The sequence below is a fragment of the Microtus pennsylvanicus genome, chromosome 3, assembly GCF_037038515.1.
Source record: "Microtus pennsylvanicus isolate mMicPen1 chromosome 3, mMicPen1.hap1, whole genome shotgun sequence".
Taxonomy (NCBI): domain Eukaryota; kingdom Metazoa; phylum Chordata; class Mammalia; order Rodentia; family Cricetidae; genus Microtus; species Microtus pennsylvanicus.
The window spans coordinates 74678154-74705768 of NC_134581.1; the positions used below are offsets into that span (position 1 = coordinate 74678154).

A 27615-nucleotide genomic window follows, 5' to 3' on the forward strand; every position below is an offset into this window, starting at 1 on the left:
ATCTCATTACAGATGGTTGTGAGCCACCATGTGGTTGCTGGGAATTGAACTCAGGACCTTTGGAAGAGCAAGCAGTACTCTTAACCACTGAGCCATCGCTCCAGCCCCCTTAATTCACTTTCTATCATATACTACCATCCTAAAAATATCTTTTTAGACATTAAAACATTTTCTTAGATAAATAACTTAAGCTTTTATATTTCTCAACCTTATAAACTTTAAATCTCTTTTGTAGATTTTTTCTCTGAATTTGATAACAAAGAAAACTGTAAAACTATAACTATCTATTTATTCTTCAACCCTCAAGAGACTCAAGAAGGATATAATATTGCCTGAGTAAGCAGGAAGTGCAGAGGAAATGACTTCCCAAACTATAGAGATGACAAAGACAGCTCTGACTGCCCGGACAGTCACCCAAGTTTTATCTGCAACATTGGGGCATCCATCTTTGGCCTAAAGGCCTGGAATATCTGACTCTTTTCTGTGAAGCAGGAATTTTGAAGAACAGTCCTACCTCATCTTGGCAAAGCTCAGTAGTCACTTCCTTTTGTGTCCTGCTTGTCCAATTCGGACATCATGCTTTCAGCAGTAGAGGCAAGGCAGTTTCTTGCCCAGTGTCTAACTTTGCCACAATAAAAGCAAACTCCTCCATATAGAGGTTCTTTGATGCCCATCATCTGGGTTTTTTTTTGTTGTTGTTGTTTGTTTGTTTTTATTTTGTTTTAAAATAAACTGGTGCTGTCAGAAGCAAACATGTCTCACTACCATGAAAAGTCTTAGTTATTAAAATGTCTTAAATGTTATATTCTTCAGGGCTCTGAAGTGTTTAAAGACCACTTATCTACCTAAAATATATGTTTCACCTTGACAACATACCTAACATAGCCACAAATTTGATTGTTGTAGATGACCAACTACTAACCCGCATTTCTTATTATCCTAAATAGCTTTCAAGGACTAGAACTTTACAATTAAATTTTTAAGTGAGCTGAATAGGTACAATTCTTTAAACAAGAATAGAAACATATATACAGTATGTTCTAACAAAAATAAATTTGTCTCGACAAACAAAAATCCTTATCAATGTAAAATACTTGAGTCTACTAGTTGTTTTATAAAGTAGATTTAATAATCTACCCTTTTATCCTACCATCCCCTTATCCCCCCCATTTTCTTTTCAGAAAGAGATTCTTGAATCTAACCTCCTTTGCTTAACTTTTTCCCTGACCATGACCAGTAACAACTTGTAACCAACCCCCCTAAACAATGACAAACATTCATAATCCACCAAACAACTAAAATCAACTCACCCCATCTTAGTAATGTGGGTATTGTGTTCTTAAATTTACTTCCTGATGTCTGGAAGAAATGGCAACTTTAGGAGACCCTGAGAAAATGCAGATAATGTTCAAGTCCTGGAAAAGCTAGCTGTTGTCCAGTCTCAATGTGAAGGGTTTATCTGAAGTCCCAACTGGAGTAGTCTATGAGGCTGAACCATCCATCATCTTAGCTAACTGTTTTGAAGTTGTCCTGAACAGTTTGTAGTCCAAAGCTATCTTTGGGTGGTGTTTGTCAGCTTATGGCACTACCACAATCCAGGTGGATTTGTTGTTGCAGCATCCCATTATCTTCTTAGAAACCTCAAAGGTCACTGCCAGGAACGGTCATGGGTCACTGAAGAAAACTTACACACTTCAATGTCACATTCAGGAGATCTCCAAAAGGCTAAAGGAACACATTTTGTTAAGTACATCCAGGGTATATAAACTTAGTTACTAGTTACCTGCTTCAGACACAAGCCCAAAATCACTTACAAGAAGTAGATGAAGCCTAATTCTAGAATTAGTTAGAACTCATATGACCACTAATATCAAGTGAGAAAGTCTATACATATATTCCTATAATTTTTGAGATATTTATACCTTAATAAAAGTTTTAAAAAGTCAAAATAAAACCAAAGGATTATAAGATTAGTGATAATAGAAAAGTCCCATACCAGGTGGCTCTTCTGACATGAGACAGAGATTTTGGATTTTCCTTGAACAAGCATGCTTAGTTTAGAGAAGGAGAGTCACACTCCAACTCCAAAGCTTTGAGTTTTAATTGAATTGGAACTACAAAAAGACCATTTGCCTTATATGTCTGTAGAAAACAGGAAAAACAAACATTTGGGAAGATTTGTAAAATTTTATCCTGTTGGAAATGTGCCATTATAGACCATTATACACCATTAGGCCAATTTAATCTTTTTTGGGGAGAAATTTTCTCTTAATGATTCATCCTCTTTCTTGCGATGTCTTATTGGTTCAGTGGTCTTCAGATTCCTTAGTTGGATGCTTTTATTCTCCTGGAAAGACAAAAACAAAACTCTGCCTCAACCCCAACTTTGGGGAGTTTCTTTTTTTGGCAGGTTATATCTGATAAAATAAAAGGCATTTGTTAGTCTTACAAGTGAGTTTAGATCAAATGACCACATTGTTTAATGAATTATTGCCTCTCCTAATCAAGAGGTCTCTCTTGTTTGATTCTAATTTTTATCAATCTTGATGGTAGTTTTTCTTCTCTTATGCAAACAAAAGCAAAACCTCTTCCCCAACATAGGACATATGCTGGTTTCTATCCTGAGGTCAACATATCTTTGATGTATACAGGCTGATTTAATTTAGTAGTTGTTTTCTACTATCCAATGTCTCTCTGCGGCTATCATTCCTTTCTTGTTAGCATTTAAAAATTTAAAGTTAATAAAGCATTGTGTAATCTATCTCTTGGGGGTCTTTATTAGCTTTTCTGTTTATTAAGCATATCTTTTAAAGCATAATTATATCTTTCTATAACTACTTGTCCTGTAAGATTGTGTGGTATACCTGTAATATACTTTATGTTGTAATACACAAAACATTGTTTAATTTTACCAGAGACATGCTGGAGCATTGTCAGTCTTAATTTATAGAGGATTTCCCATAATGCCCATACTTCTAATAAATGTTTAATTATGGAATCAACCTTTTCAGAACTCAAAGCAGTTTCCCATTGACATGTTAAATATGTATCTATGGTATAGAGCACATACTTTAATTTTCCAAATTCCACAAAATGAAAAACATCCATTTGCCAAATTTCATTTCTTTGGGTTCTTCTGGGTTACTTCCTTCAGGTAGTAGAGTCTGTTTATACAAAGAACAAGTAGGACATTTCCTCATAATTTCCTTGACTTGTTGCCAAGTGATAGAAAAGTATTTCTTCAAATCCTTGCTATTAACATGGTGTTTTTTATGAAATTCTGACGCTTCTAGCACATTTCCTACCAATAGCTTATCAATTTCATCACTACCTTGTGCTAAAGGGCCTGGTAGATCTGCATGGGATTTAGTATGTGTTAAATATGATTATTTCTATTTTTTTTTTTGGTTTTTTCGAGACAGGGTTTCTCTGTGGCTTTGGAGCCTGTCCTGAAACTAGCTCTGCAGACCAGGCTGGTCTCGAACTCACAGAGATCCACCTGCCTCTGCCTCCCGAGTGCTGGGATTAAAGGCGTGCACCACCATCGCCCGGCTTGATTATTTCTATTTTTGATCACCTCATGTAGTTGAATAAATAACATAATTAATAAGGTTAATTATATATTAGTTCTAATAATTAACAGTTAATTCTGAATCTTATGGAATAAGTTCAATGGTTTCAATATGTAAAACAACTCTATGCATATTGAGAATCAGTAATATATTAAGAGGTTCTGGAAAACCTAATACCATAATAGTATAAAATGCTGACTTTTGAACAGAATAAGGGCTTTGAGCCACTTATTTCTCCTGACTTATTTTTTCCTGACCTGCTTTTCCTGATTTATTCGCATCAGTATAGTATGTATAGAGGCTTCAGAAATTGGTGTTCCTCATACAATGTGAGAAAGAATCCAATTAGTTCTTTTTATAAACTGAAATCTCTTACTTTTGGGATATTTGTTGCTACTCTTTAAAAAAAATACTACTGCAAGCTCTTTTGAAACAACTGGTTCTCTAAATCTCTTCACATATTAAACTTTTATAGGATTCCAGCTAACTTCTGTATAGCCTTGGGGATGCCTATCATCTGATGGTCATTCTTGTATGGTAACTACTTTCCCAGGTAGAACCTGAGTTGGTCAGTCCAGGTCTCTGCCTGGCCTCCCTGCCCCCAGCCCCCGCCATACACACATCACTGTCTACACTGCTGTGCCAATAAGGGGCTAGGACCAGCTTTTCCAAGTGCTGTGGCTGACGAGGGGCAGGACCACCTCAACAAGTTACGGAACATCAACATGACTTTAGGTGTCAGCCCAGACCATGGGCATCCACAAGGCCTTTGGTGGTAACAGTTTCCGACTGCAGTAGGGCCACAGACCCAGACCACATGGTGTTCCAGCTCCACCTCTCTCCACAGCGAATCACTTGCTCTTTTCCTCTCCCATCTCTCCACTGTGTGCTCTATCTCTCATCTCTTTATCACATATTTGGTTCTTCTAGTGCCACGTGTCACAGGTGAGTGGGTGGGCACTTCTGGCCACCCCAGGCTGCCTTCAATGTTCTTTTTTTAAATTACGCTTTTTGTGTTTGTGAGCAGGTATGCATGTGCGAGTATGGAGGGTCTTTCCACCATGTGGGTCTCAGGGAACAAACTCAGGCTGTCAGGCTTTAGAGTAAGGACTTTTACCCACTGGACCAACTCAATAACAAAAACCGGTATTCCAGCCTAAGAATTTTTAACTATCAATTTCCATAGCAATAGGTACCTATATTAATTTACTTCTTGATTTCTGCTACACTGTGATTCCAAACTATAGATATTCTTATATGTAACTAGTTCATACATGTTCCTCTGAAGGACATAGCCAGTGAAACTACTCTCGTGTGCATGTTAGCTTGTTTTTGAAAGAGGGTCTCCCATGGTCCAGGCTAGCCTCTGGTCCTGGTCTTCCTCCATCCAACTCATAAGTGCTAGCATTATCGTCACAGGCCACCACATTCTGCTTATATATCTAGTTCTGTATAGCAAATTAATGTTTGCCCCCTCATGCAAATTACCTATTTCAGGAACTTATTTCAGGCACTGCAGCAGCTTCTAACAATAACTCACAGATGAGAATCATGTAAGGGTGAGGGACTAGTTACCAAATACAAAATCTACTTTATTATTCTAGTTTGGGGTATTGAATCCAGGGTTTACACATAGCACAAGCTGAGTCTACCACTGAGCCACACTTTCAACACTCTAGAAATAATTCTTTATATGAAAAGAATACACAAGCCAAGTGTGGTGGCACAGGCTGCTAATCCTGGTACTCAGAAGGCAGAGGTAGGTGTATTTCTGTCAGTTCAAGACCAGCCTGGTCTACATAGTAAGTTCCAGAATAGTCAGAGCTATAGAGTGAGACTACCTCAGAAAAAGGCAGTGGCACTATTAGGAGATGTGGCCTTGTTAGAGTAGGTATGACCTTGTTGAAGGAAGTGTGTCACTGTGGGGGTGGGCTTTGAGGTCTCTTATGCTCAAGCAATGACCAGTATCACAGTTTACTTCCTGTTGCCTGTGGATCAAGATGTAGAACCCTCAGCTCCTTCTCTAGCCCCACGTCTGCCTGCCAACCACCATGATGACAAACCACTGAAACTGTAAGCTACCCCAATCAAATGTTTTCCTTCACATGAATAGCCATGGTCATAGTGTTTCTTCCCAGCAACAGAAATCCTAAGACAGTACATACACACATATTTATACACATATAATATACATGTGTATATACACATACAGGGTCCTTATATATACATGAAAAATGGGCAAAGTCCCTTGATAAAAAGAAAACACATGCCGGGCGGTGGTGGCGCACGCCTTTAATCCCAGCACTCGGGAGGCAGAGGCAGGAGGATCTCTGGGAGTTCGAGACCAGCCTGGTCTACAGAGCTAGTTCCAGGACAGGCTCCAAAGCCACAGAAAAACCCTGTCTCGAAAAAAAAAAAAAACAAAAATAACAAAAAAAAAAAAAGAAAACACATAAAGACACTCAACATCATTATGGAAATCAGAATCACAGATTTACCACCTTCCACCCATAGGATAGCTGTAATAAAAAATAGGACGTACAGACAATGATGCAAGGGAAAAAAAAATCAAAACTCTCATCTACTCTTGGGAAGAAATCTGGAAATTCCTCAACAAATTAAAACATGGAGTTCCATATGACTTAATGACCGCACTCCTAAGTCTGTATGTGTGTGTTTGTGTATATATATCATACATACATACATGTATATATATACATATATATATATACATACACACATATATTTCTAAAAAAATTCACCCACCAAAAACCTTGTATATTGGTTGTTCATTGCAGCAATATTTATAACAATCAAAAGTGGAAACATTTTTTAACCATCAAATCGTCATTAAAATGTGTGTGATAACCACACAGAAATATCAAGTCAAAAAGAGAGAAGGGGATGTTGCAACACAACTAAAGTTTGGAAACATGTGACATGCAAATAGCCAGACACAAAAGGCCACGTTAGATGACAGCTGCATTCACATGACAACAATGTCAAAGTAGAAATCCTGGGAGGTGAGAACTCAGCCAGGAGTTGTCCAGGGCAGAGGTAGTCAGGGGAGTGACGAGTGACCAGGAACGGAAACAAGGTTCCAGTATCCATACAATAACAGTACTTCAATACCATTGTTCTGATGGTTGCACAGCTCCAAGATGTGTTAAAACACATTGATTCTACACTGAAAGGACCATATGCTATGTAATTTATCTCAATAAAGCTACAGGGGGTTTTGATTTTAAAAAAACTCTGAACATCATCACAGCTTCTTTGAGTCCCAGAGCTAGAGCTAGTAGCTCTGCTTTTGCAGGCTTGGGTCAAGTTATATAGATGAGGGCTGCGCCTAAGGCCTGCCCAGGCAGCTTCCTTTGCTGCTGGTCTGGAGAAGGCCTCTGCCTTCACATGGCCCCTGGAGGGCTGCTGGAGTACCCACTGGGAGGACATCTTTCTTCACACCAAGCTATCCTGGAGGGGACTGCAGCCATGTCTTTTATGAACTTTCAGAAGTCACATGATTCTGACACATCCTACTGGGGACACAAGCTAGACCTACTTACTCCGGGAGGGGACTACCCAAGGGCTTGAATGCCAGAGAGCAGGGACCAAAAGAGCTACCCTGGAAGCTAGCTACCAACTTAATGCTAATGGAGACAATGATACTAACAGCTAAGAATTTTGAGGCATTCATTATATGCCAGGCAGTTTTTAAATGCACAGTAAGCTCATGAGGTAGGTACTCTCCTCTATTTCACAGAAGTTACGGCACAGAGAAGTTAAGCAGCTCACACCTGCTAGCAAAGGACAGCCAGAGTCAGCTTCCAGTAGCACGGCGCCACTGCCCAGCCTTACAAGACCACATAGCACTGCTTCCCAGTCTTCCTTCCCAAATCAGCTGCCCATCTGCAGCCCTCAACCAACACCGGCTGACACTGAGTTTTCATTCTCCACGAGAGCTGTGTGCCACACTAATAGCTGCAGAACAGAAAATGGTGTAATTTGCATTTAGTTAACTGGGAGTGAGGCAATACCCCTACTAGCTATCTCAATTTATTTTTTTCCAGTTTTCAGTTGTCTTTTCCTTCCTGATTTGTACAGTTCTGTCACACAGTCGATCCTTCATGTATGCAATCCCTCATCATTGTTTTAGACTGCCAGTGCTTTCTCGGCATCTGTAGGCATCTTTAGCTCTGACTTGACCTGCTTGTTGAAGGGAGAACCCTGCATTGTGCAGCAGTCAAAGCAATCACAGCTTGTGGTTTGAACTGTCTTCACATGGGGTGCAACCCATCGCTTGCTCCTACCAGATTTTAATACTCGCTGCTGGGGTCACAAGCCCAGGGCCCTCGTATGAGCCATCTTCCAGCTTCACGGCACTAAACTTCATCTGGGTTCATAATGGCTTTAGGACCCACTTCACTTTTGTTCATACAATAATAAAAATAACAATAATTTTCTGAGCCCCACTAGCCACCTTTCCCACTAACATGTAGCACCCACTACCTCATCACACACCAGGTTCCAGGATTCCTGAACCTGTTTTAACACTAAATTCTGATTTGCACAGAAGAACAACTGCCACTCCCGAAGGTTTTACTCACACTGCTTGCTAGATGAAGGAAACACCCTTCACTAACACTCCCAAGTCTCCAGGAAGTTCAATACTAGCTGGAATTCTTCCCCAAGCAGAATGCCCAGTTAGGAAATGATTACAAAAAATAAATATGTGTTTATTTTTAAAAATAAGAAGAAAAGCACTGGCTAAGAACAAGCCCTGGGATAGAGAAGTCACTGTGTCCTGCCAAAGCCAGTCAGACAGCACGGACACAGCCAAGGGTAGGTGCCTAGTCCAAAGGTCAGAACTGACCACGAGTTGCTGGTCTGTGTCTAGCAAGACAGGCATTAGAGCTGGATGTCGGGCTGTCCTGGGCCACCACCACCACAGCACCGCACAGCCTCGGAGGAGCTACATGTCCTCCACACTCCACTTGTAGGCAAGTTCCTCCACAGCCTTCTTGCTGGCAAGCCTGGCAAAGCGCTTCTGTTCAAAGCCATTGGATCTGCAATCAAAAGAGAAATTTTAGTCAGCCAGAACCCAGAATGTTTATTTTAAAGTGGACAGGGAAGCTACTCAAGGGAATACATCTAAAACATATGCAATAACATCAAAGCAACAAAACATGCAAATTAACCATTTCCCAGTCCCTGTTCAGACCTATCGCCACACTTAAAGAATTGTTTCAAACCTTCAACCTTCACTGTTCCCTACAAAGGCTCGATACAGTTAGGCCTGAAATCTTAGATACTCCAAAGACTGAGAAGGAAGATCACAAGTTCAAGTCCTGCTTGGGCTACAGAGTTAGCCCAAGGTCAGCCTAACAACTTCATGAAGCCCTGTCTCAAAAAAAAAAAAAAAAGGAAAAAAATAGTAAAATAGCTGGGCACGAAGGTGAACACCTTTAACCCCAGCACTTGGAAGGCAGAGGCAGGCGGATCTCTATGAGATTGAGGCCAGCCTGGTCTATGAGAGTGAGTTCCAGGACAGCCAGGGCTGTCTCAGAAAAAAAAAAACAAAAAACAGTAAAATGAAGGCTGGGGATGTAACTCAGTAGTAGAGATAGAGCCCCCGCCTAGCATGTACCAGGTTGAACCCAATACACAGCACAAAAACAAAGACTCAACTCTCTCTCGGCTGTTGGTCCACAAGCTCCATTGATGGAAGAAGGTCATTGGTTAATTAAGAAACTGCTTGGCCCTGATAGGTTAGAACATAGGTGGGAGGAAGTGAGCTCAGACGTCATGCAGCTCCTCTCAGAGCCAGACACAATGAAACAAGCCGCCAGGTCATAAGATATGCTGAATCTTTCCCGGTAAGCGCACCTAGCGGTGCTACACAGATTATTAGAAATGGGCTAAATTAATACGTGAGAATTAGCCTAGAAGAGGCTAGATATAATGGGCCAGGCAATGTTTAAAAGAATACAGTTTGTGTGTTGTTATTTTGGGGCATAAGCTAGCCAGATGGCCAGGAGCCAGGCGGCAGGAACGCAGCCCTCAGCTCCTACTACACTCCATTATTTAAGCATGACTGAGCTCTCACTGGAAATTAAGTGCTATGGATATAGCAGAGCGACACAGCACCTGTTCTGACAAACGCAGACAAGTGGCACAGACAGATGGGGGAGGGTAGTAAAAGGATCAGGAAGGACTAAGCAAGCCACCTTGTGGGAATGGCCCCAAACCTCAGTCTGAAAGCAACAGATACACAGGCATAGGAACAAGACCCTTGGCCTGGGCAGTGCTCGCTAGTGTGGACAGAGCCTAGAGTGTGACAAAGGGAGTGGCCATGAGTCAACACTGGACGCCAAATCCCCGTGAGCTTAAGACATGGTAAAAAAAAAAAAAAAACTGGCAGAGGCAGGCATATCTCTGTGAGTTTGAGGCCAGCCTGGTTTACAAGAGCTACTTCCAGGACAGCCAGAGCTGTTACACAGAAAAACCCTATCTCAAAAACAAAACAAAAACAAACAAACAAAAAACATTTCATTGGGGAAAGTTGAGTTAAAATTGCATTTCAAAGACAGCACTCTGGAGATGTGTGACAAGAAAATTACTACAGCCGCCAGGGCAACAGAGGAAGGCAGTGATACCAAGGATGGCAACAGGGACATGAGAGGCAAAATCAGCAGGATTTTGGCTGACTAGTCACAGTCAAAGAGGAGGTCAGTGTGCCTCACAGTTAGTCACCAAATGACCAGATAAATGGGGATGCCATCTCACAGGCTAATGAGCACAGGAGGGAAGCAAGCATAGAGGAGTATGCTCTGTACATGTGAGCTGCATCTGAGGCACCTCAAACATGCATGGACAGAAGACTCCACCATGCTGATGAACACACTAGTCTGCATCAGACTACAGATCTGGAACCATGGACAGACAGACAGATTGTGGCTGGAGGCAGCCTGAAAAACAGTGAGGGGCTACTGATGGAGAACTGAGAAACCCCAGGGACTAACAGAGAAAGGGTCATTCAAGATGGGGTCAAGACATGACAAGGAACCAAGAACAGGTCATTATGGAACCCAATTCAGGGGTGAGGTTTAAGTAAATAGTGAGTGGACCACAAATCTCAAATTCCCTCCCCACCCTTCTTTCTCTGCACTGCCACCCCTTTCTTAATTATTTTTTCCTATGAGACAAAACATTTGTACACATACGAAAAATACACATACTTCACATACACACACACACATGAGAACTCTGGGAGACAAAATGACTGAAAAACATACTCAGAAAAGAAGATTAAATGAATAATAATAATAATAATAAACTAGATTAGCCAGGCATGGTGGCACACACCTTTAATTCCAGCACTCAGGAGGCAAAGGCAGGCAGATCTCTTTGAGTTTCAAGGTCAGCCTGGTCTACAAAGTGAGTTCTAGAACAGCCAGGGCTGCTGTACCAAGAAACCCTGTCTCAAAAAATCAAAAACAAACAAACAACAAAACTAGGTCTGCAGAGTTCTAAGTCTGGTATGCAAAGAAAGTCAGAGAAATGAACAGCATAGTAAGCACTTCAGCAGCAACAACCAGCAGCTGCAACAAGAGCCACCTCTGGGTATGAAGCAAGTAAGACTTCAGGAACACCCTCCTGCCAAATGAACTGCACTGTGACCAGAAAAGCACAGCAGCCAGCTAGCCAGCAACCACAGCCCCTCTATGGCTCTCTACCCACAAGAACTGGAGTCTTAGATTCCAGAAACAGCCTGAGGGACAGAAGACAACGCCTTAGGCCAGAATAAGGTAGGAAGTAGATTCCAATCCTCAAACAGTAATTATAAAACCTGCACAAAATAAGTTGCAATTGAAGGCATGGTTGAGTACTAAAGCAAGAAAAAAAATCCAATGGGAGTCATTCTGCCAGAGGGCAACTTCTCAATCTACACAGCAAAAGTAGGCCACAGGCAGAACCATGGCCTGACTAGCTTGAGGTGTTAGTGGCAGTGGGAAGAGATGCTACAAAATTAAATCCTGAGACAGAGACACTGCAAAGGGGATAGACCCAATTATCTACCCCAAACTTCACAGCGAGCTTTGGGGAATCACTATGCATGTGCACAGGATACCCTACAGTGAAAGTGTTAGCCGGTTATGGTGTCACCAGCATGTGATTTCAATATTCAAGAGGCTATGGCAGGACCAGCCTGGGCTACATAGCCAATTCTAAACCTGACTAGCCCACAGAGTGGGGTCCTATCCCCAAAACAGAGGGGAGAGATTGGGGAGGAACAGAGCGATAGGCTATCAACAGAAACCAATCCTGTGAATTGAATGTTGCAATCAGCAGAAAGGACTCAAAACACCATTTATATATATTTTCCAAAAAGAAAAAGCTGTCTCTAAATTGGTGAGCAGATGGGAAATCTCGGCGGAGATATGCAAGCCATCAAATGGGAATTCTGGAAGCAAACCAGCTGAAACAAAACACTCACAACTGATAGCAACTGACAGAAAACAACTAAGACATCAGGCCACAGGTTTTGGAAACTCCAAAACCACCTCAGCCTAACAGATTTTATAAAGTGCAATCTTCCCAAGTAACTGCAGAACATATATCAAGTGCAACAGTCACAAGGGAGACTCAAAAGAATATGAAAATATCCTGGACAAATCCATTGTGCATTTCAGAGAAACTTCTCAGTATACCAAGTAATTTTCTGACAGTGCACAGTGAAAACTCAGCAGATCTACATGTCACACACGACCAATACATGCAATAATACATGCATGGGCAAAAGGTGCAAAGCATAAAACGTCCATGGGCTGGAGAGACGGCACAGGGATTAAGATAACTAAGTGGCTGCTCTTCCAGAGGACCTGCGTGTGAGTCCCAGCACCCTATTCTAATTCCAGTCTGAGGGGAAGCCCTCTTCTGGCTGCCCCAGCATTCTTCCCGCATAGACATAAAGGTAGGCAAACAACCACATACAAAAAGAAACTTAAAAGAGGGGGAAAAAAGAGACTATAAATTGTGTATGCAAGCAATGGTGGCACATGCCTTTAATCCCAGAACTTGGCAGGTAGATGTCTTTTGAGTTCAAGACCAATCTGGTCTATAATAAGAAAATTCCAGGTGAGTACCAGGGCTAAACAGAGAGAGCCTGTCTCAAAGAAAAGAAAAAAGCTACAAAGACCATAAATTTTAATGCAAAACTATCAAAAAGCTCTTTGCATGTTTCAGACCCACATAAAAGTGTAAGGAGCTAGGTTTTGTTCTTTGCTTTATACCTCCCTTTTCTGCTGGTGACACGGCAGGCTGTACTTCCCTCCTGCACTTCATCTAAACACGTCACAATAGACAAATCCTGAATAGACAAATCCTCTACTATAAGCTAGACATTAACTACATTTGCAAAAAGTTAAATCAATTCTGTCCTTTTGGTTTGTTGGAAAATAATTATTTTCTATTAAATGTAATAGTAATTATATTAGCATATAGGAGCTTTATTATTTTACACAGTAAATAAGTGCTTTTAAAAATATACTTAAATTTTTAATATAGTGACTATAAATATATAATCAACACAAAAAGCTTTTTGGGATCTTCAATAGTTTCTTTCAAAATTATATACTTGTTCATATGGGCACACACACACTAAGTGAGTGTGTGGAGGAAGGAACAATTTTGAAGAGACGGTGCTCTCCTATCACATGGGTCCCAAGACTTGAACTCACATCATTAGGCTTGACATCAAGTGCCTTCACCCACAGAGCCGTCTCACTAGCACAGAGTATAACAGGGTCCTGAGATTTACAACTCTGAGAATCATCATACTAAATGCTAATGTCCCGTGTGGGCCCTGAGATGGGACCTGCAACTGGCAGTAGGCAGGGGCTGTCCTGGCAGTCAGGAAGCCTCTTGAGTACTCAAGTGAGGCACTAGTAAGTAACCACGTGAGGTGGCGGGGCTCAGACATTACCTCGGACTTCCTCCTAGGACAGTGAAGAGAATTCCTGGTAAAGACACAACACAGAGAAGGATGCAGCACACAAGCCTTGCCCATCCTCTGACCAATGTTTGAAACAAAGTGTCAGAACTGCTTCGATTATCTGTCCTGAGCTTTTGAAAGGACATGGAAACGAATAGGAGAAATACCCCAAACCTTAGAACTGACACACACAAAGCAGGAGAGAGTGGGGACAAGCATAGACGGATCTAAGACGGCACAAAGTCAGCTGTGGTTCCCATGCCTGCATTCCCAGTACTCGGGAGGTGGTGCATGAGCTGAGATCAGCTGGGCTATGTAGTGAGACATTGTCTCAAAAACAAAAGCGAAAGAAGAAAAACAGAGAAGAAAGGTTAAGGCAAGCAAAAGAAGGCTAGATGGTGGTGGTGCATACCTTTAATCCCAACACTTGGAAGGCAGAGGCAGCTGTATTTCTGTGAAGTTCAAGGCCAGACTGGTATACAGAGCGAGTTTCAGGACAGCCAACATTACACAGAGAAATCTTGTGTCAAAGGAAGGAAAAAAAAAAAGAGCCAGGCAGAGGAGAGAAGAAAAATAGAAATCACATCTACCTGTCCACTCCATCCCAGCGGTATCCAGGCCAGATATTGAATCTATTGGGAGGAGGTGCAGGACCATTATAGCGAGGCCTCTCTAAAGACAAAAATGAGAAAAAAGAAATTAGCTACTGTCATAATTTGATTCAGAGCTGGATGGCAATGGGAGAATTCTTCATGAGAGTTCCCATTGCTTTGAACCCAAGCTTCCAACAGGCATTCCAGCTGTGGGCAGGCTCCTCTGTTGAAAGCTGGGTCCATGCCCTCTTAACCCACCTCCAGCTCTGGCAACTCCCAGTCTCACCTTTCTTGTGCTTGTTCTCCTTAGCCTTATTCTTCTTAATGAAGTTGGCCATCGGGTCCCCTTCTCTCTCTTGTTCTCTCAGCATCCGATCCAGATCTTCATCATCGATATAGCGGGCCAGAGGCTTCTGCATCTCCTTCATTGCATCCTCTACATTCTGCTGCTGCTGCCGGCTCTGGGCAAGCCTGGGCAAAAAAAGAAGCATCCTGGGTAACCATTTCCTCCTACATTGAGGGACTGCAATGCTACTCTGCAGAATTTCCTCTTTGTAGCAGCAGAGGCTAATAGTGTAAAAGCTCAGAATCCCAGCTGGAGGTAGGAGCCTACCATCTCTCAGAGACTCAGCACCTGAGGCTCATCCCCAGATCAGCTTTGTGTTCAGAGGTGCTCTTACCCTTTGCCCCACTGGGCATAAAGCTCATCTCGCTCTGAGTCCTTCTCTGCTTTTCTCCTCTGCTCCAGGCGTTCCAGCTTCAAATTCCTCTTACGACCAGACTTGTCTCGAAACACCGTTTCAGCGAATTCAAACTGAGCTATGATGGGAAATCACATTTTTAAAGATAAACACCAAGCATCACAATCAAATAACATTCTAGCACTCAAGACCAGCTGCTTGGGATCTTCATGATGGTAGGAACTCTGCAGTCAGGCCACAGTGGCTCCTACCAACATATGCACATCATGGGGAAAGAAGCACTTGGATTACTGAGGTTAGAGTGCTGCACAAAAACCTGAGTAGACACATGGAAGCAATGAAAAGTTTCAACTAGCAAATACAATAAGCCACACTTAAAAACAGAAAAGACAGAGAGCTACACGAGCTGGAAGTGGCCCCTGAATGCTCTCGTTTGTACCTCCAAGGGCTGTGGTGTCTTGGTCCTGTTTCTTGAGATCCTGCTGCTCCCGCTGAACATCAGTCACCAACCCAGTTTTTGCTCCAGAATACATACGTGCATGCTGTGAAAGAAAACAGGAATACATGTGTGCAGTCTGTGCAAGAGAACAGGAATACATGTGTGCAGTCTGTGCAAGAGAGCAGGAATACATGTGTGCAGTCTGTGCAAGAGAACAGGAATACATGTGTGCAGTCTGTGCAAGAGAAGAGGCAACAGTCAACACTGTGAGGCAGCTAGTTGCTTGTATGTCTGATCATCAGCAACAGCCAAACCAAAACCTCTAGTTTCATATTCTCATTATTGACCACAGGCTCACACCACAGGGAGGAATTTCTAATCTCATGATACACTTTATACTATTAAATTTTAAAGTAAACAGAAACACACAGCCCATAGAAGAAGAGGCTAAGAACACGCAAGCTTTCTTTCTCTTTTTAAGATAGGGTTCCATACAGGACAGGCTGGCCTTGAACTCACCTATGCATGTTTCAGAAAGGAAGCTGAGGATTAAAGGAATCAAGTTTCTTGCCCAATCTCACAGATACTAAGTAGCAGAAGAAGGATTTAAAGCTATGTTGGTTTCCTGGGGTTCTGTGCTTCCAACTGCACTCTGCAAGCTATAAGCCTCGGCTTATTATTAAGAAAACAGGTGGTGGCCTAATCATCCTATCAGGTGGGAGGATGCAGGTGGGTCTGAAGTTCAAGGCAACCCTGGAGTACTCTCAAAACAACAACAACAACAACAAAACCCCAGCAACAACAGGGAGGCTTCAGGAGATACTGAAACTTATGGCATTACAAGGCTATAAAAGGCTGGAGCCGCCTAGGAAATCTGGTATAAGCTAGGCACTCCTGATCCAAAACTGGAAATAGACAGCAGTCCATAATCCAAGATATTCTGAGCCTCATTTTGTGCAGTATCTGCAAAGCCTTCAAACCTTCAAGCACCTGGAAAAGGCATCCCCAAGCCTCTGCTTACAAGTCCAGCTCAAATGAGTCAGAGCCATGCTGCCTTCAGAGAGAAGTTCCAGAAGTACATTAACTCACACTTACTGAACTGAATCTTGACTCTCTGGCTGCAATGTTTTTGGTGTCTGTAAAGATAGATGGGAGGATAGATGTGTCTGATAAAGACACAAGTCCTGGAAATCCCTACCTTCTTCCCGGGATGGGGACTCCTTCGAGGAGGAGAGAGATCAGAATCAGAAGATTTGGTCCTCTGTCTTCTCCGGGGTGGAGAGAGGTCAGAGTCAGAGCTCCGGCGTCTCTGTCTGTTCCGTGGCGGTGACAGATCTGAGTCAGAATCCTGGTGTCCTGGATTTTGTTTTTGCCGTGGAAGAGAAAGATCTGAATCAGAGGCTTTTTGGCAGACACCTAGGTAGAAAGGCAGTCAAAGTGTGACTCCTCTGTTTCCTAGGTGAAGAGCGTGTATGAAATCTCTGGGTTAAGAGAACCTAGGGATTAAAGAATGGGATGGTTCAGAGGTAAAGTGAACCAACTACGTAAGGCTCTGGTTTTGGTCCCAGTACAGGTAAAAAAAAGGAGGATAAATTAACCTCCTTGGAAGAATATTTGTAAGAACTTACCACGTACCAGGTGGTGGTGGCACACGCCTTTAATGCCAGTACTTGCGAGGCAGAGGCAGGCAGATCTCTGTGAGCTTGAGGCCAGCCTGGTCTACAAGAGCTAGTTCCAGGACAGGCTCCAAAGCTACAGAGAAACTCTGTCTCGGAAAAAAACAAAAAACAAAAACAAAACTTTACCACACTGGGGTACTCGGCCATCTTATAAAAAAAACATAAAACAAGCACAGGAGACACGGAGAACAAAGTCAGGGGCTCTGTGTCCTGGCCACCAGTGTCTGGGGACATTGAAAAGTATGTGAAATTTCAGATATTCATCTATACTTTGGTCTACCACTGCCACTCTGTCCAGAATCAACAGAAGAGTTTGGAGTCAGCCCTCATGGTATGGCAGAGTCAGGAAGGCCTGGAGTATGTGCTGATGTCCTCAAACTCAAGAATAATAAAATAATTTATGTGTTGCTTTCATTGGTTGAATAAAGAAACTGTCTTGGGCTTTTGATAGGGAAACATTTAGGCAGGCGGAGTAAACAGAACAGAAGGCTGGGAGGAGGAAGGCAGACAGGGAGAGCCGCCATGAAGTTGCCAGGTCAGAGATGCTGAATCTTTCCAGGTAAGCCACAACCTTGTGGTGATACACAGATTAACGGAAATGGGTTAGATCAGGATGTGAGAGTTGGCCAAAAAGAGGCCAGATATAATGGGCCAGACAGTAATTAAATTAATACAATTTTTTTTGTGGTTATTTCGGGGGTTAAGCTAGCCAGGCAGCGGGACGCAGCCCGCTCCTTCTACAACAGATCGGCACCCAACATGGGGCTCAAACCCACGACCTGAGATTAAGAGTCTCATGCTCTACCAACTGAGCAGCAGGACACACCCGCTCCTTCTACAACAAAAGTAATTTAACTTTAAAATCAAAACAGTTGCTAGAACAAATGCATAGGTCGGCTCTCGATGACAGTGTCACTGTTTACCTCCTGTAGTGGGTACCAGGTTGTAGCAACGGCCACACGTTCTGACCTAGCAAACAACTTCTCAGCTTTCTAGGAACCTGTCACTTAAATCCCCAAGAGATCTAAGATAAGAAACAATCCAAAGTTGTTCCAACAGTATATGTACAGGATGACTGTCAACTATCCTAAGAGCAAAGCTAGAAATAATCCAAAGCATGCAATCTCAGGAAAATGGCTGAGTCAATTTATGTAACATAAAAAGGTTAAAAATAAAAAAAAAAAAAGAAAATCACAGTAACATAACAATACCTACAAACCAGAGAAACTTTGTTGAGTGGAAAGAGCAAGCAAGATCACACACAGCAGGTAAACTCTGCACAGCCAGGCTCATGCATGATCACACACAGCAGGTAAACTCTGCACAGCCAGGCTCATGCATGATCACACACAGCAGGTAAACTCTGCACAGCCAGGCTCATGCAAGATCACACACAGCAGGTAAACTCTGCACAGCCAGGCTCATGCATGATCACACACAGCAGGTAAACTCTGCACAGCCAGGCTCATGCAAGATCACACACAGCAGGTAAACTCTGCACAGCCAGGCTCATGCATGATCACACACAGCAGGTAAACTCTGCACAGCCAGGCTCATGCATGATCACACACAGCAGGTAAACTCTGCACAGCCAGGCTCATGCAAGATCACACACAGCAGGTAAACTCTGCACAGCCAGGCTCATGCATGATCACACACAGCAGGTAAACTCTGCACAGGTAGGCTCATGCAAGATCACACACAGCAGGTAAACTCTGCACAGCCAGGCTCATGCATGATCACACACAGCAGGTAAACTCTGCACAGCCAGGCTCATGCATGATCACACACAGCAGGTAAACTCTGCACAGCCAGGCTCATGCATGATCACACACAGCAGGTAAACTCTGCACAACCAGGCTCATGCAAGATCATACATAGCAGGTACACTCTGCACAGCCAGGCTCATGCATGCCAGAAAGCACCCAAGGCCCTGGCTACAACACTAACACTGACGGTGTCTGAATGACAGTTGGTAAAAACCTTCCTGTGCATTCTATTCACAGCTTTCATTTGCATCCATTATTACTGCATGTGTGTGTGAGTGCAGGCGTCCACATGTGGAGGACAGAGAGCAGCATTCAGAGTCAGTTTTCTCCTTTCACTGCACTGGTACAGAAAATTCTTTCACCTACAAAGCCACCTTGCCTGCCCCATCAGTGCCTTTTTATGGGGTACAAGGGTGAGCAAGAGCACATAAGAACTTTCCTCCCTACCCCTGGGAGTTTTTAACTCTATGCCTAGCCTGTCGTGTTTCAAAATGTTTCCAAGGAAACTCACTCTCATACTCACAAGATCAAGTTCCTCTTACAAACAGCCATATGCTCACCTTTAGGATCAAGCTGCTTCTTAGCTCCAACATGAGACTTTGTTTGCCGTTTCCGTGGAGAAAGGTCAGAGTCCTGCCCGTACTTGCTGTTCTTGGAGAGTGACGAGTGAGAGGGTCCCAGCCCCCTCTGGTGTACAGTCTTGCTAGAGGATCTTTCCGCAGCTTTACTACTTTTGGTTCTGGACAGTTCCAAATCAGGGGAGTCATGGCGGGCCCTCCTGAAAGGCTGTGGGTCTGAAGTGTCAAAAGTCCTCCTATGTGTGGCTGTGTCAGGGGAGTGGTTATGGGCCCTTCTGGGGGGAGAGACACCCGAGGAACCAGGATGGCCTCTCCTAGGAGATACACCTGAAGAATTACGATGAGACTTCCTGGGGGGAGAAGCGTCTGAGTCATGGCGGACCCTTCTAGGAGGAGATGTGTCTGCGTCATGACGGGATCTCCTTGGGGGAGAGGGATCTGGGGTGTCATGACGGGATCTCCTTGGGGGAGAGGGATCTGGGGTGTCATGACGGGATCTCCTTGGGGGAGAGGGATCTGGGGTGTCATGACGGGATCTCCTTGGGGGAGAGGGATCCGGGGTGTCATGACGGGATCTCCTTGGGGGAGAGGGATCTGGGGTGTCATGACGAGCCCTCCTGGGAGAAGATGGATCCGGAGTGTCATGACGAACCCTCCTAGGAGGAGACGGATCTGGTGTATCATAATGGGTCTTCCTGGGAGGAGATGGATCTGGGGTGTCATGACGGGCCCTCCTAGAAGATGGATCTGGGGTGTCATGACGGGCCCTCCTAGAAGATGGATCTGGGGTGTCATGCCGGAAACGCCCATCTTCACTGTGGTCTAAATACAAAAGCAAACAGTCAGATTCCCCACAGAGCGCCCTGCACCTCTCACCCAGTCTAAAAACATGGCCCAGAAACACCTATCTCTGAACTACTGGAAAAGCCCGTAAGGTCTACCTGGCTCCTGTGCTTAGGGGCAGCAAAGTAGAGTACAGACAACCTAAAGAGTAACTCCTCTCACTTCCTCCCAAGACCCCAGTGTGCAAAGCACTTAAAGCACGTTCATTCATAGTACTCCTATAGTAAGCAAGGCAGGTGATTGTGTCTAACAGACATGAAAACAGAGGTTCTGGGGATCCCCTAAGGCCACCATTACTCAAAGGAGACATGTCCCCTCCCAATCCAATTCATTTCCAGTGACTCCTGTTGCTATGCAGTCTAGATCATTTACAGGCTTACTCACTCCTTTTTAAAGGCACAGTGACTAAACTTGTACACATCAAATGAAACGTACTAAGCATTTAATCCATGTCACTATGCTCCCCTTTTAAGAGGGGCAATCAGGAAAAAAAGAAAAAGAAAAAATCAAACATTAACTGTTATCTACTGTGGAGCAATGCTTTACATAGATTTCTTAACTCTCACAAGCCTGGGAAGCCTGGGCCTCCATGCTCTTCCTGTTACTAATATGGTCCTTCCAAAGTCCTGCTGTTACCAACTGCTCCCTCTTGTGGGCCAGGGAGGAACGGGGCTAAAAGGCTTCTAAACAGTCATGGTCTAACAAGTCAGTCTCTAATGCCCGGTGTCCTCCTCCAGAAGTCCTGACACCTTTTCCCCACAATTGTCATAATCACTGACACAACTGATGGAGAAGGGTCATCTGTCTATGTGTTACTCTCATTGGTTAATAAAGAAACTGCCTTGGCTTTTTGATAGGGCAGGATTTAGATAGGTGGAGTAGACAGAACAGAATGCTGGAAGAAAAGAAAGCATAGTTGGTCAGATGCCATGGAGCCAGCCGTCAGGTCAGACATGCTGAATCTTTCCCGGTAAACTATCACCTCGTGGTGCTACACAGATTATTAGAAATGGGTTAATCAATATGTGAGAATTAGCCAATAAGAGGCTAGATATAATGGGCCAGGCAGTGTTCAAAAGAATACAATTTGTGTGTTGTTATTTCGGGGCATAAGCTAGCCAGGCGGCCGGGAGCTGGGTGGGATCATAGCCCACCGTTCCTTCTACACACAATGAAACAAGCAACACATTCCTCTGGAGCAGTGGTTCTCAACTTCCTAACGCTGTGACCTTTAACACAGTTCCTCATGATGTGGTGACCCCGACCATAACATTATTTCACTACTACTTCCTGTCATTTTGTTACTACTATGATTTGTAAAATAAATATTTATAATGTAATTTGTAATATGAAATAATATAGAAGTAATATGATATAATATCTGATAGGCAACCCCCAAGGGGTCGAGAACCACTGCTCTAAAGCAAGAAGGTTTACAGGGACCTGCCCTATAGAGTATCTGCTGCTGACACTAACCTCCAAGGAGCTTCCATTTGGCACTGGAGCGGAAGGCCTCCATCTGCTTCACCTCTTCTGGACGCTCATCCACAAACTCAGCCACCTGCAGGAGTGGGACACTGCAGTAAGAGACTGCACAATCCGGCCAAGGAGCACTCGTCACAAGAACCTCCTAACACACACAGGGCCCACTCACCCTGTGGCAGGCATCAGGGAACACGCAGCAGTGCTGTTACTCTTGGCCCGTGAACACTGTCACTCTAGTGACTGCAGGCTCCCTCTGACCAGTCACTCTCCCTCCAGAGATAAAATCATACAAACCTTCTTAGTAATTGTGCTGGCACACAACAGCCATGTGGAAGTGAAAAGCTCATTCCTTCCACATTTTTAGTCTCCACGCACAGTGAGAACACGGCCTTCCTAACCTGCCTATCGCTAATCAAAGACTCGGCCCTTAGGAAGCCTTTCCTGTGATTGTCACAATGTCTTGAATCCAACTAAAGGGAACTACTGGCCATACACCAAATTACAGAACGTTCAGAGACAGCCTCCAATCTTCCTGATCAATGATAAATGACCACTCATAGAATCCTCCCTGATGCAGAACTCACCTTTCAAGTCAGTCCCTGTATTCTGCAACAGCAAAAGAACATTCTTGGTTTTACTGAACCCCTATCTGCCCTCAGAGAACTTCTTTTCCTCCGTCTTAACTCTGACCTCTAATCCCTTTCCGACTGAGACCTTCAGCGTGGCTGCAGCTATACAGAGCAGCTGTGCAAGCCTGATTCTCCTAGTCAGTTCTTTACCATAATCCTGCCAAGAAAGATCCGAGGCCACCGACCAGCAAACTGTGCCCCAGAGAAGGTAAATGACCCTAGGCTAGCCAACCGTAAAAATGGAATTCAAACGCAGGCCATCATTCCTCTGTACTACTTCTGCTCCCCAAGTCCCACATCACTGCTCATATAATCTACTCTGAGCTCTATCCCTGGGCGGTCCTGGAGACCAGGCTGGCCTCCAACTCACAGAGATCCGCCTGCCACTGCCTCCCGAGTGCTGGGATGAAAGGTGTGAGCCCCATCACTGAGCTCAATGCCCTTGTTTCTAGAAGCAGGACTCAAAGGAGTGCTCTGGAAACTGAATGAGATCCTTTGTGTGCTCGGCAGTGCCTGGTACATGGTTGGTACTCAATAAACTAAGTCTACCTAAGTCATCCTTGCATGCAGAGAATTGCTTATGTCTCCCTCTGGTCACCTGACTATCATACCCGAACAGTGCTAGGCTGGAAGATCAAAATTCAAAACCTTTTGCTGAAAACTCATCACATTCACACCAGCACACAGTCAAATCACTACTTTGGGATCATTTGTACAAGCATCATAGACAAAAACAGCACCAGACAGCTCTTTGTGTCACCTCTTCCCTTGCTCAGCTTTCCCCTACAGCTTTAGCCCACAATGGGGAGTCAAGGATGAGACACCTGAATCATTTCAAAGTTCCAACAAGACTCCAAGATACATACCACAGGCAAATCTCCATCCTCTTCCTCCTCCTTTTCCGGCTTAGTGGTAGAGATAGCTGCCCAGCCCACATCGTCATCAACAATCCGCATTCTAGATGGGAACAATAAAAGGCTCAAAAAGGCACTCATTCTGGGACACAGGCCTATGTACACTAGCCCATTACTTTTTTTTACATTTATTTATCATGTGTGTATATGCGATGGTATATTCATGTACCACAGCACACATATGGAAGCCAGAGGACAACTGCAGGAGTCGGTTCTCTCCCTCCACCATGTGGGTTCAGGGTGTCTGAACTCGGGATGTCACGTTTGCTGGCAAGCACTAAGCCATCTCACTGGCCCTGTATTGGCTTTTAAAGTTCAAAAGTATGGCTCAAGCCGGGCGGTGGTAGCACACACCTTTAATCCCAGCACTCGGGAGGCAGAGGCAGGCGGATCTCTGTCAGGACAGGCTCCAAAGCTACACAGAGAAACTCTGTCTTGAAAATAAAAATTAAAGTATGGCTCAGTCTTTGCCTATATGGACGGCTACCGTCAAACCACCCCACCACTGTCCACCATTTGTTTGTTTTTGGAGACAGGGTTTCTCTGTATATAATAGCCCCAGCTGGCCCAGAACTCACCCTGGCCTCAAACTCAGAGATCCACCTGCCTCTGTCTCCCAAATGCTGGGATTAAAGGTGTGCGCCCCCTCCTGGTCTGTCACTGTCCATCTTGGATTGAGTCAAATTTCTTACTCTAGCAGGTTTTACAAACGCAGCCCCTTCCCTCTGCCAGGCCCACTTTCCTCTCCCTTAACCAGGGATCTCATTTTCTTTGGGTTCTGACATTGAATAGCTTTCTTGGATGTATTTTTCTTGTTCATTGCCTCCTACTCCCAAGCGGGAAATCCCTCTACACACTCTTAGAATGTTTTCATTTGTATTTATCAAACAAGTTAAATCAATTTGTTGTATAAAGCCCACAATCCCGTTAAACTCTAAGTTCCAACAGCCAAGGGCTAGGACATTCTTTTATTTGTTCATTCCCCACCCCCTCTCGGATACTCTCCCTATGGTTAGGTTCAAACCCTGTTCTCCTGCCCCAGCCTCCCCTGTGCTGGGATTGTTAAGTATCTACCACCATATCCTGCTGACTAAGTCAGTCTTGTTCATCAAGGCCTCTTTAACACAACTGTCACAGGACACAGTCAGCCCTCCATACCAATGGGTTCTGCAACTGCATATTCAACCTACCACACACTAAAAATACCCAGGGAAAAGAAAATTACCAGGCCAGGCAGTGGGGGCGCACGACTTTAATCCCAGCACTTGAGAGACAGAGGCATGAGGATCTCAGTGAGTTCAAGGCCAGCCTGGTCTACAAAGTGAGTTCCAGAACAGCTAGGACCGTTACACAGAGAAACCCTATCTCGAAAAAAAAAAAAAAAAAAAAAAAAAAAGAAAGAAAAGAAAAAGAAGGAAGGAAGGAAAAGAAGGAAAGAAAGAAAAAAGAGAGAAAGACAGACAGACAGAAAGAAAGACAGACAGACAGACAATTACCAATGTATTGAATAGATACAGACTTTCCTTGGTGACAATGCCCTAAACAATGTAACAAGTACTGGTATACCATCTGCCTTAGGGCTCCTACTTGTAGTAATATGGGCGGCGGCTGGGCTGCGTCCCCAGCACCCCGCCCACACGGCTAGCTTTACCCGAAATAATTACACAGACACTGTATTCATTTAAACACTGCTCTGGCCCATTTCTAATCATCTGTGTAGCGCCCCTAGGTGCGCTTACCGGGAAGATTCTAGCCTAAGTCCATCCTGGGTCGGAGCTGGGGCATGGTGTGCGTCTTCCCTGGAGCAGGTAGCATGGCGTCTCTCCTGCGTCTGCTCCGGAGAGCGGAGCTGTGGAGTCTGACCTCACTTCCTCTTCCTCCCGGCATTCTGTTCTGTTTACTCCACCCACCTAAGGGTGGGCCTATCCAATGGGCCTAGCAGTTTCTTTATTGCTTAACCAAGGAAATCAACAGATTGATATATAACACTCCCCCATCACCTACTGCTGTGACAAAACACCTTGACCAAAAGGCAAGTTAAGGAAAGGATTTATGTGGCTTACACTTCAGCATTTCTTTTCATTACTGAAAGAAGTCAAGGACAGGAACTCAAACAGGGCAGGATCCTGGAGGCAGGAGCTGCTTACTGGCCTGCTTCCCATAGCTTGCTCAGCCTGCTTTCTGATAGAACCCAGATCACCAGCCCACGGATGGCACCACACACCATGGGCTGGGCCCTGCAGCATACATCACTAAAGGAGAAAATGCCTTACAGTCAGATCTCATGGAGGCATTTCCTCTGCTAAGGTTCTTTCCTCTGACGACCCTAGCTTATGCTGAATTGACACAAAACCAGCCAGTACACCATCTAAGCTGCAGTGGGTGTTGAAAGTAACCCAGAAATGATTTAAAGAGGATACGAATAGTTTTCCCGCAAAGACCGTATCGTTGTGTGGAGGAACTTAAGTACCTGTGGACTTGAGGAACTAGTCCACCAACTACTGAACAATGACGGCAGCCAATAACGTGATCCGCACAGACGAACTATGCTGCAAAGAGGTATTTGAAAAGCCAGGAACACAGGATGCATCTTTAATCACAACAGCCATTTCAGACAAACGATAGTGTTTAGGGTCACTGCTTTAAAGCCTTGGACACAGAGTCTCAGAGAGATGAACTCTCTTGCCCAAGACCACCCAGGCTATAAACATAAATAGAATGGCTGGGATTCAAACTCTAGTGCTGTTACAAAGCTTAAACTTTTTTCTCTGCATGGCATTGCTTCTTCTTTTTTTTTTTTTTTTTTTTTTTTTGGTTTTTCGAGACAGGGTTTCTCTGTGGTTTTGGAGCCTGTCCTGGAACTAGCTCTGTAGACCAGGCTGGTCTCGAACTCACAGAGATCCGCCTGCCTCTGCCTCCCGAGTGCTGGGATTAAAGGCGTGCGCCACCACCGCCCGGCTGGCATTGCTTCTTCTTATAAGGATGTCAACCCACTGAATTTGGCACCCACCTTAACTGGATATAGGCTCAACTGGTAACACCCCCAAGATTCCATCTCCCAGTGATGCCAGGCTCAAGTTCCAAATGAAGATAAGTCTGGGCAAAGGAGGAATTAGTTTACCCACTTCAGTGGGCCACAAAATTTTCTCAGCTGAGATATGGGAATAATACTGTTAGATCACGATGCTGCCCCCATGGAGGAGAGGAGTGAGCCACGTTTTATATTCTATCTAGCACTTTCTCTAAACTGCTAAGCTCCTAGCAAGTAGCAGACCCAGGGTGGGTATAAGAATGGGATTAGCTTCCGGAGTTTCGACCTTGTATCCAAAATAGCACCTTCTTAATAGGCTGCTAAACTTAGGGCAGCTGCGCTAAAGTATATAGGGAATTTCCTTTGTTCTGTAGGCTGATGTTGGATCCCCTATCCCAAACTTTCCAGGTTCCAGGGGCCAAGTCATTACAGGGTATTTCATCCGAAATCTGTCTCAGCACACCCCACTTCGAACCTTAAAACAATGTCTACTTCATCATCCCAAGGTTCTGAAAGTTATACAGTCGAAGTTTGTGGAAAGAGGCCAAGACACATGAGATGAACTGCACCCATGTTAATTGATACTGTTAGTAGATAAGAGTAACACGACTTGGATCTTTGATTCCAGATCAATTCCTGATAATTTGAAGCTCCCAGAAACAATTTTTAGACCCTAAAATAAAATTTTAAAAAAAAGCAAGCCCTGGGGCTTTGAATAAGCTCCACTATTCTGGGGCAAGACTTTCCAATCTGTTCGACGGACAATGCAAGGTTACAAAGGCGGGAAAACAGTGAGGAAAGTTCCAGCTAGCCTTAACACATGGAAGGCGCTGCTCAGAGGATGAGGCCTGAGCTGCCAGCAGTGGCGACAAGCCCGCTCCGGAGCAGTGGAGCGGGGCCTGGGCTCCGGCCGGGGTCGACAGCGCTCGGAGCGCCGCGCGGGCGGGGAGGAGGAAGAGCTGCGACCGAGGCGCAACGGGGCAGCGCGATGTCCCCTGAAGTCCACTCACCCCTTGCCAGCGGTGCCTCCCGGCTTCGGTCGTTTTTTGCGCCTCTTCCGAACGGACTCTGAACCTCCTTCCAGGCCGGCATCTGCCCCAGACAAGTAACGCTTCAGATACTCAGCCTTGGAGACCGGCGGAGCTGCCGCCATGGCAGCGGCGAGGGCGGAGCAACGGCTCGGCGCGGGGGACAAACTTCTACTGGAAACGGATGGGGGTGGAGCCAGGAGCGGAAGCCCTAGGTGTGAGACTGAGAGGTGTAATGACTCCTTTGCAGGGTGTGGGTGGGGCTGGGTGGGTGTGTATGTAAGAGGCCGGTTTTGCTTTCCTGTTAGGACGCACATGTGCAACACCCTCAGCCGGCACTGTCCCAGCCGGAGGCCAAAGCCG

At 44.5% G+C, this 27615-nt stretch overlaps 1 protein-coding gene across 2 annotated transcripts; it reads right to left on the bottom strand.

The window, feature by feature from the left end:
- Positions 1 to 8284: 8284 nt before the first annotated feature.
- Positions 8285 to 27397, bottom strand: Bud13 (BUD13 spliceosome associated protein). 2 transcript variants are annotated; one of them, XM_075966044.1, is made up of 10 exons: positions 27235 to 27397; positions 23146 to 23236; positions 21642 to 21726; positions 19305 to 20144; positions 16495 to 16652; positions 15297 to 15399; positions 14837 to 14975; positions 14443 to 14627; positions 14154 to 14235; positions 8285 to 8635 (listed from the first exon to the last, which is right to left on the bottom strand). In XM_075966044.1, the coding sequence occupies exons 1-10, from the start codon at positions 27375 to 27377 to the stop codon at positions 8542 to 8544; spliced, it is 1920 nt and encodes a 639-aa protein (XP_075822159.1). In that variant the 5' UTR covers positions 27378 to 27397; the 3' UTR covers positions 8285 to 8541. The 2 variants fall into 2 exon arrangements, with proteins under 2 accessions (XP_075822159.1, XP_075822158.1); XM_075966043.1 differs by having other exon boundaries at positions 16495 to 16712; positions 27235 to 27394.
- Positions 27398 to 27615: the final 218 nt, after the last annotated feature.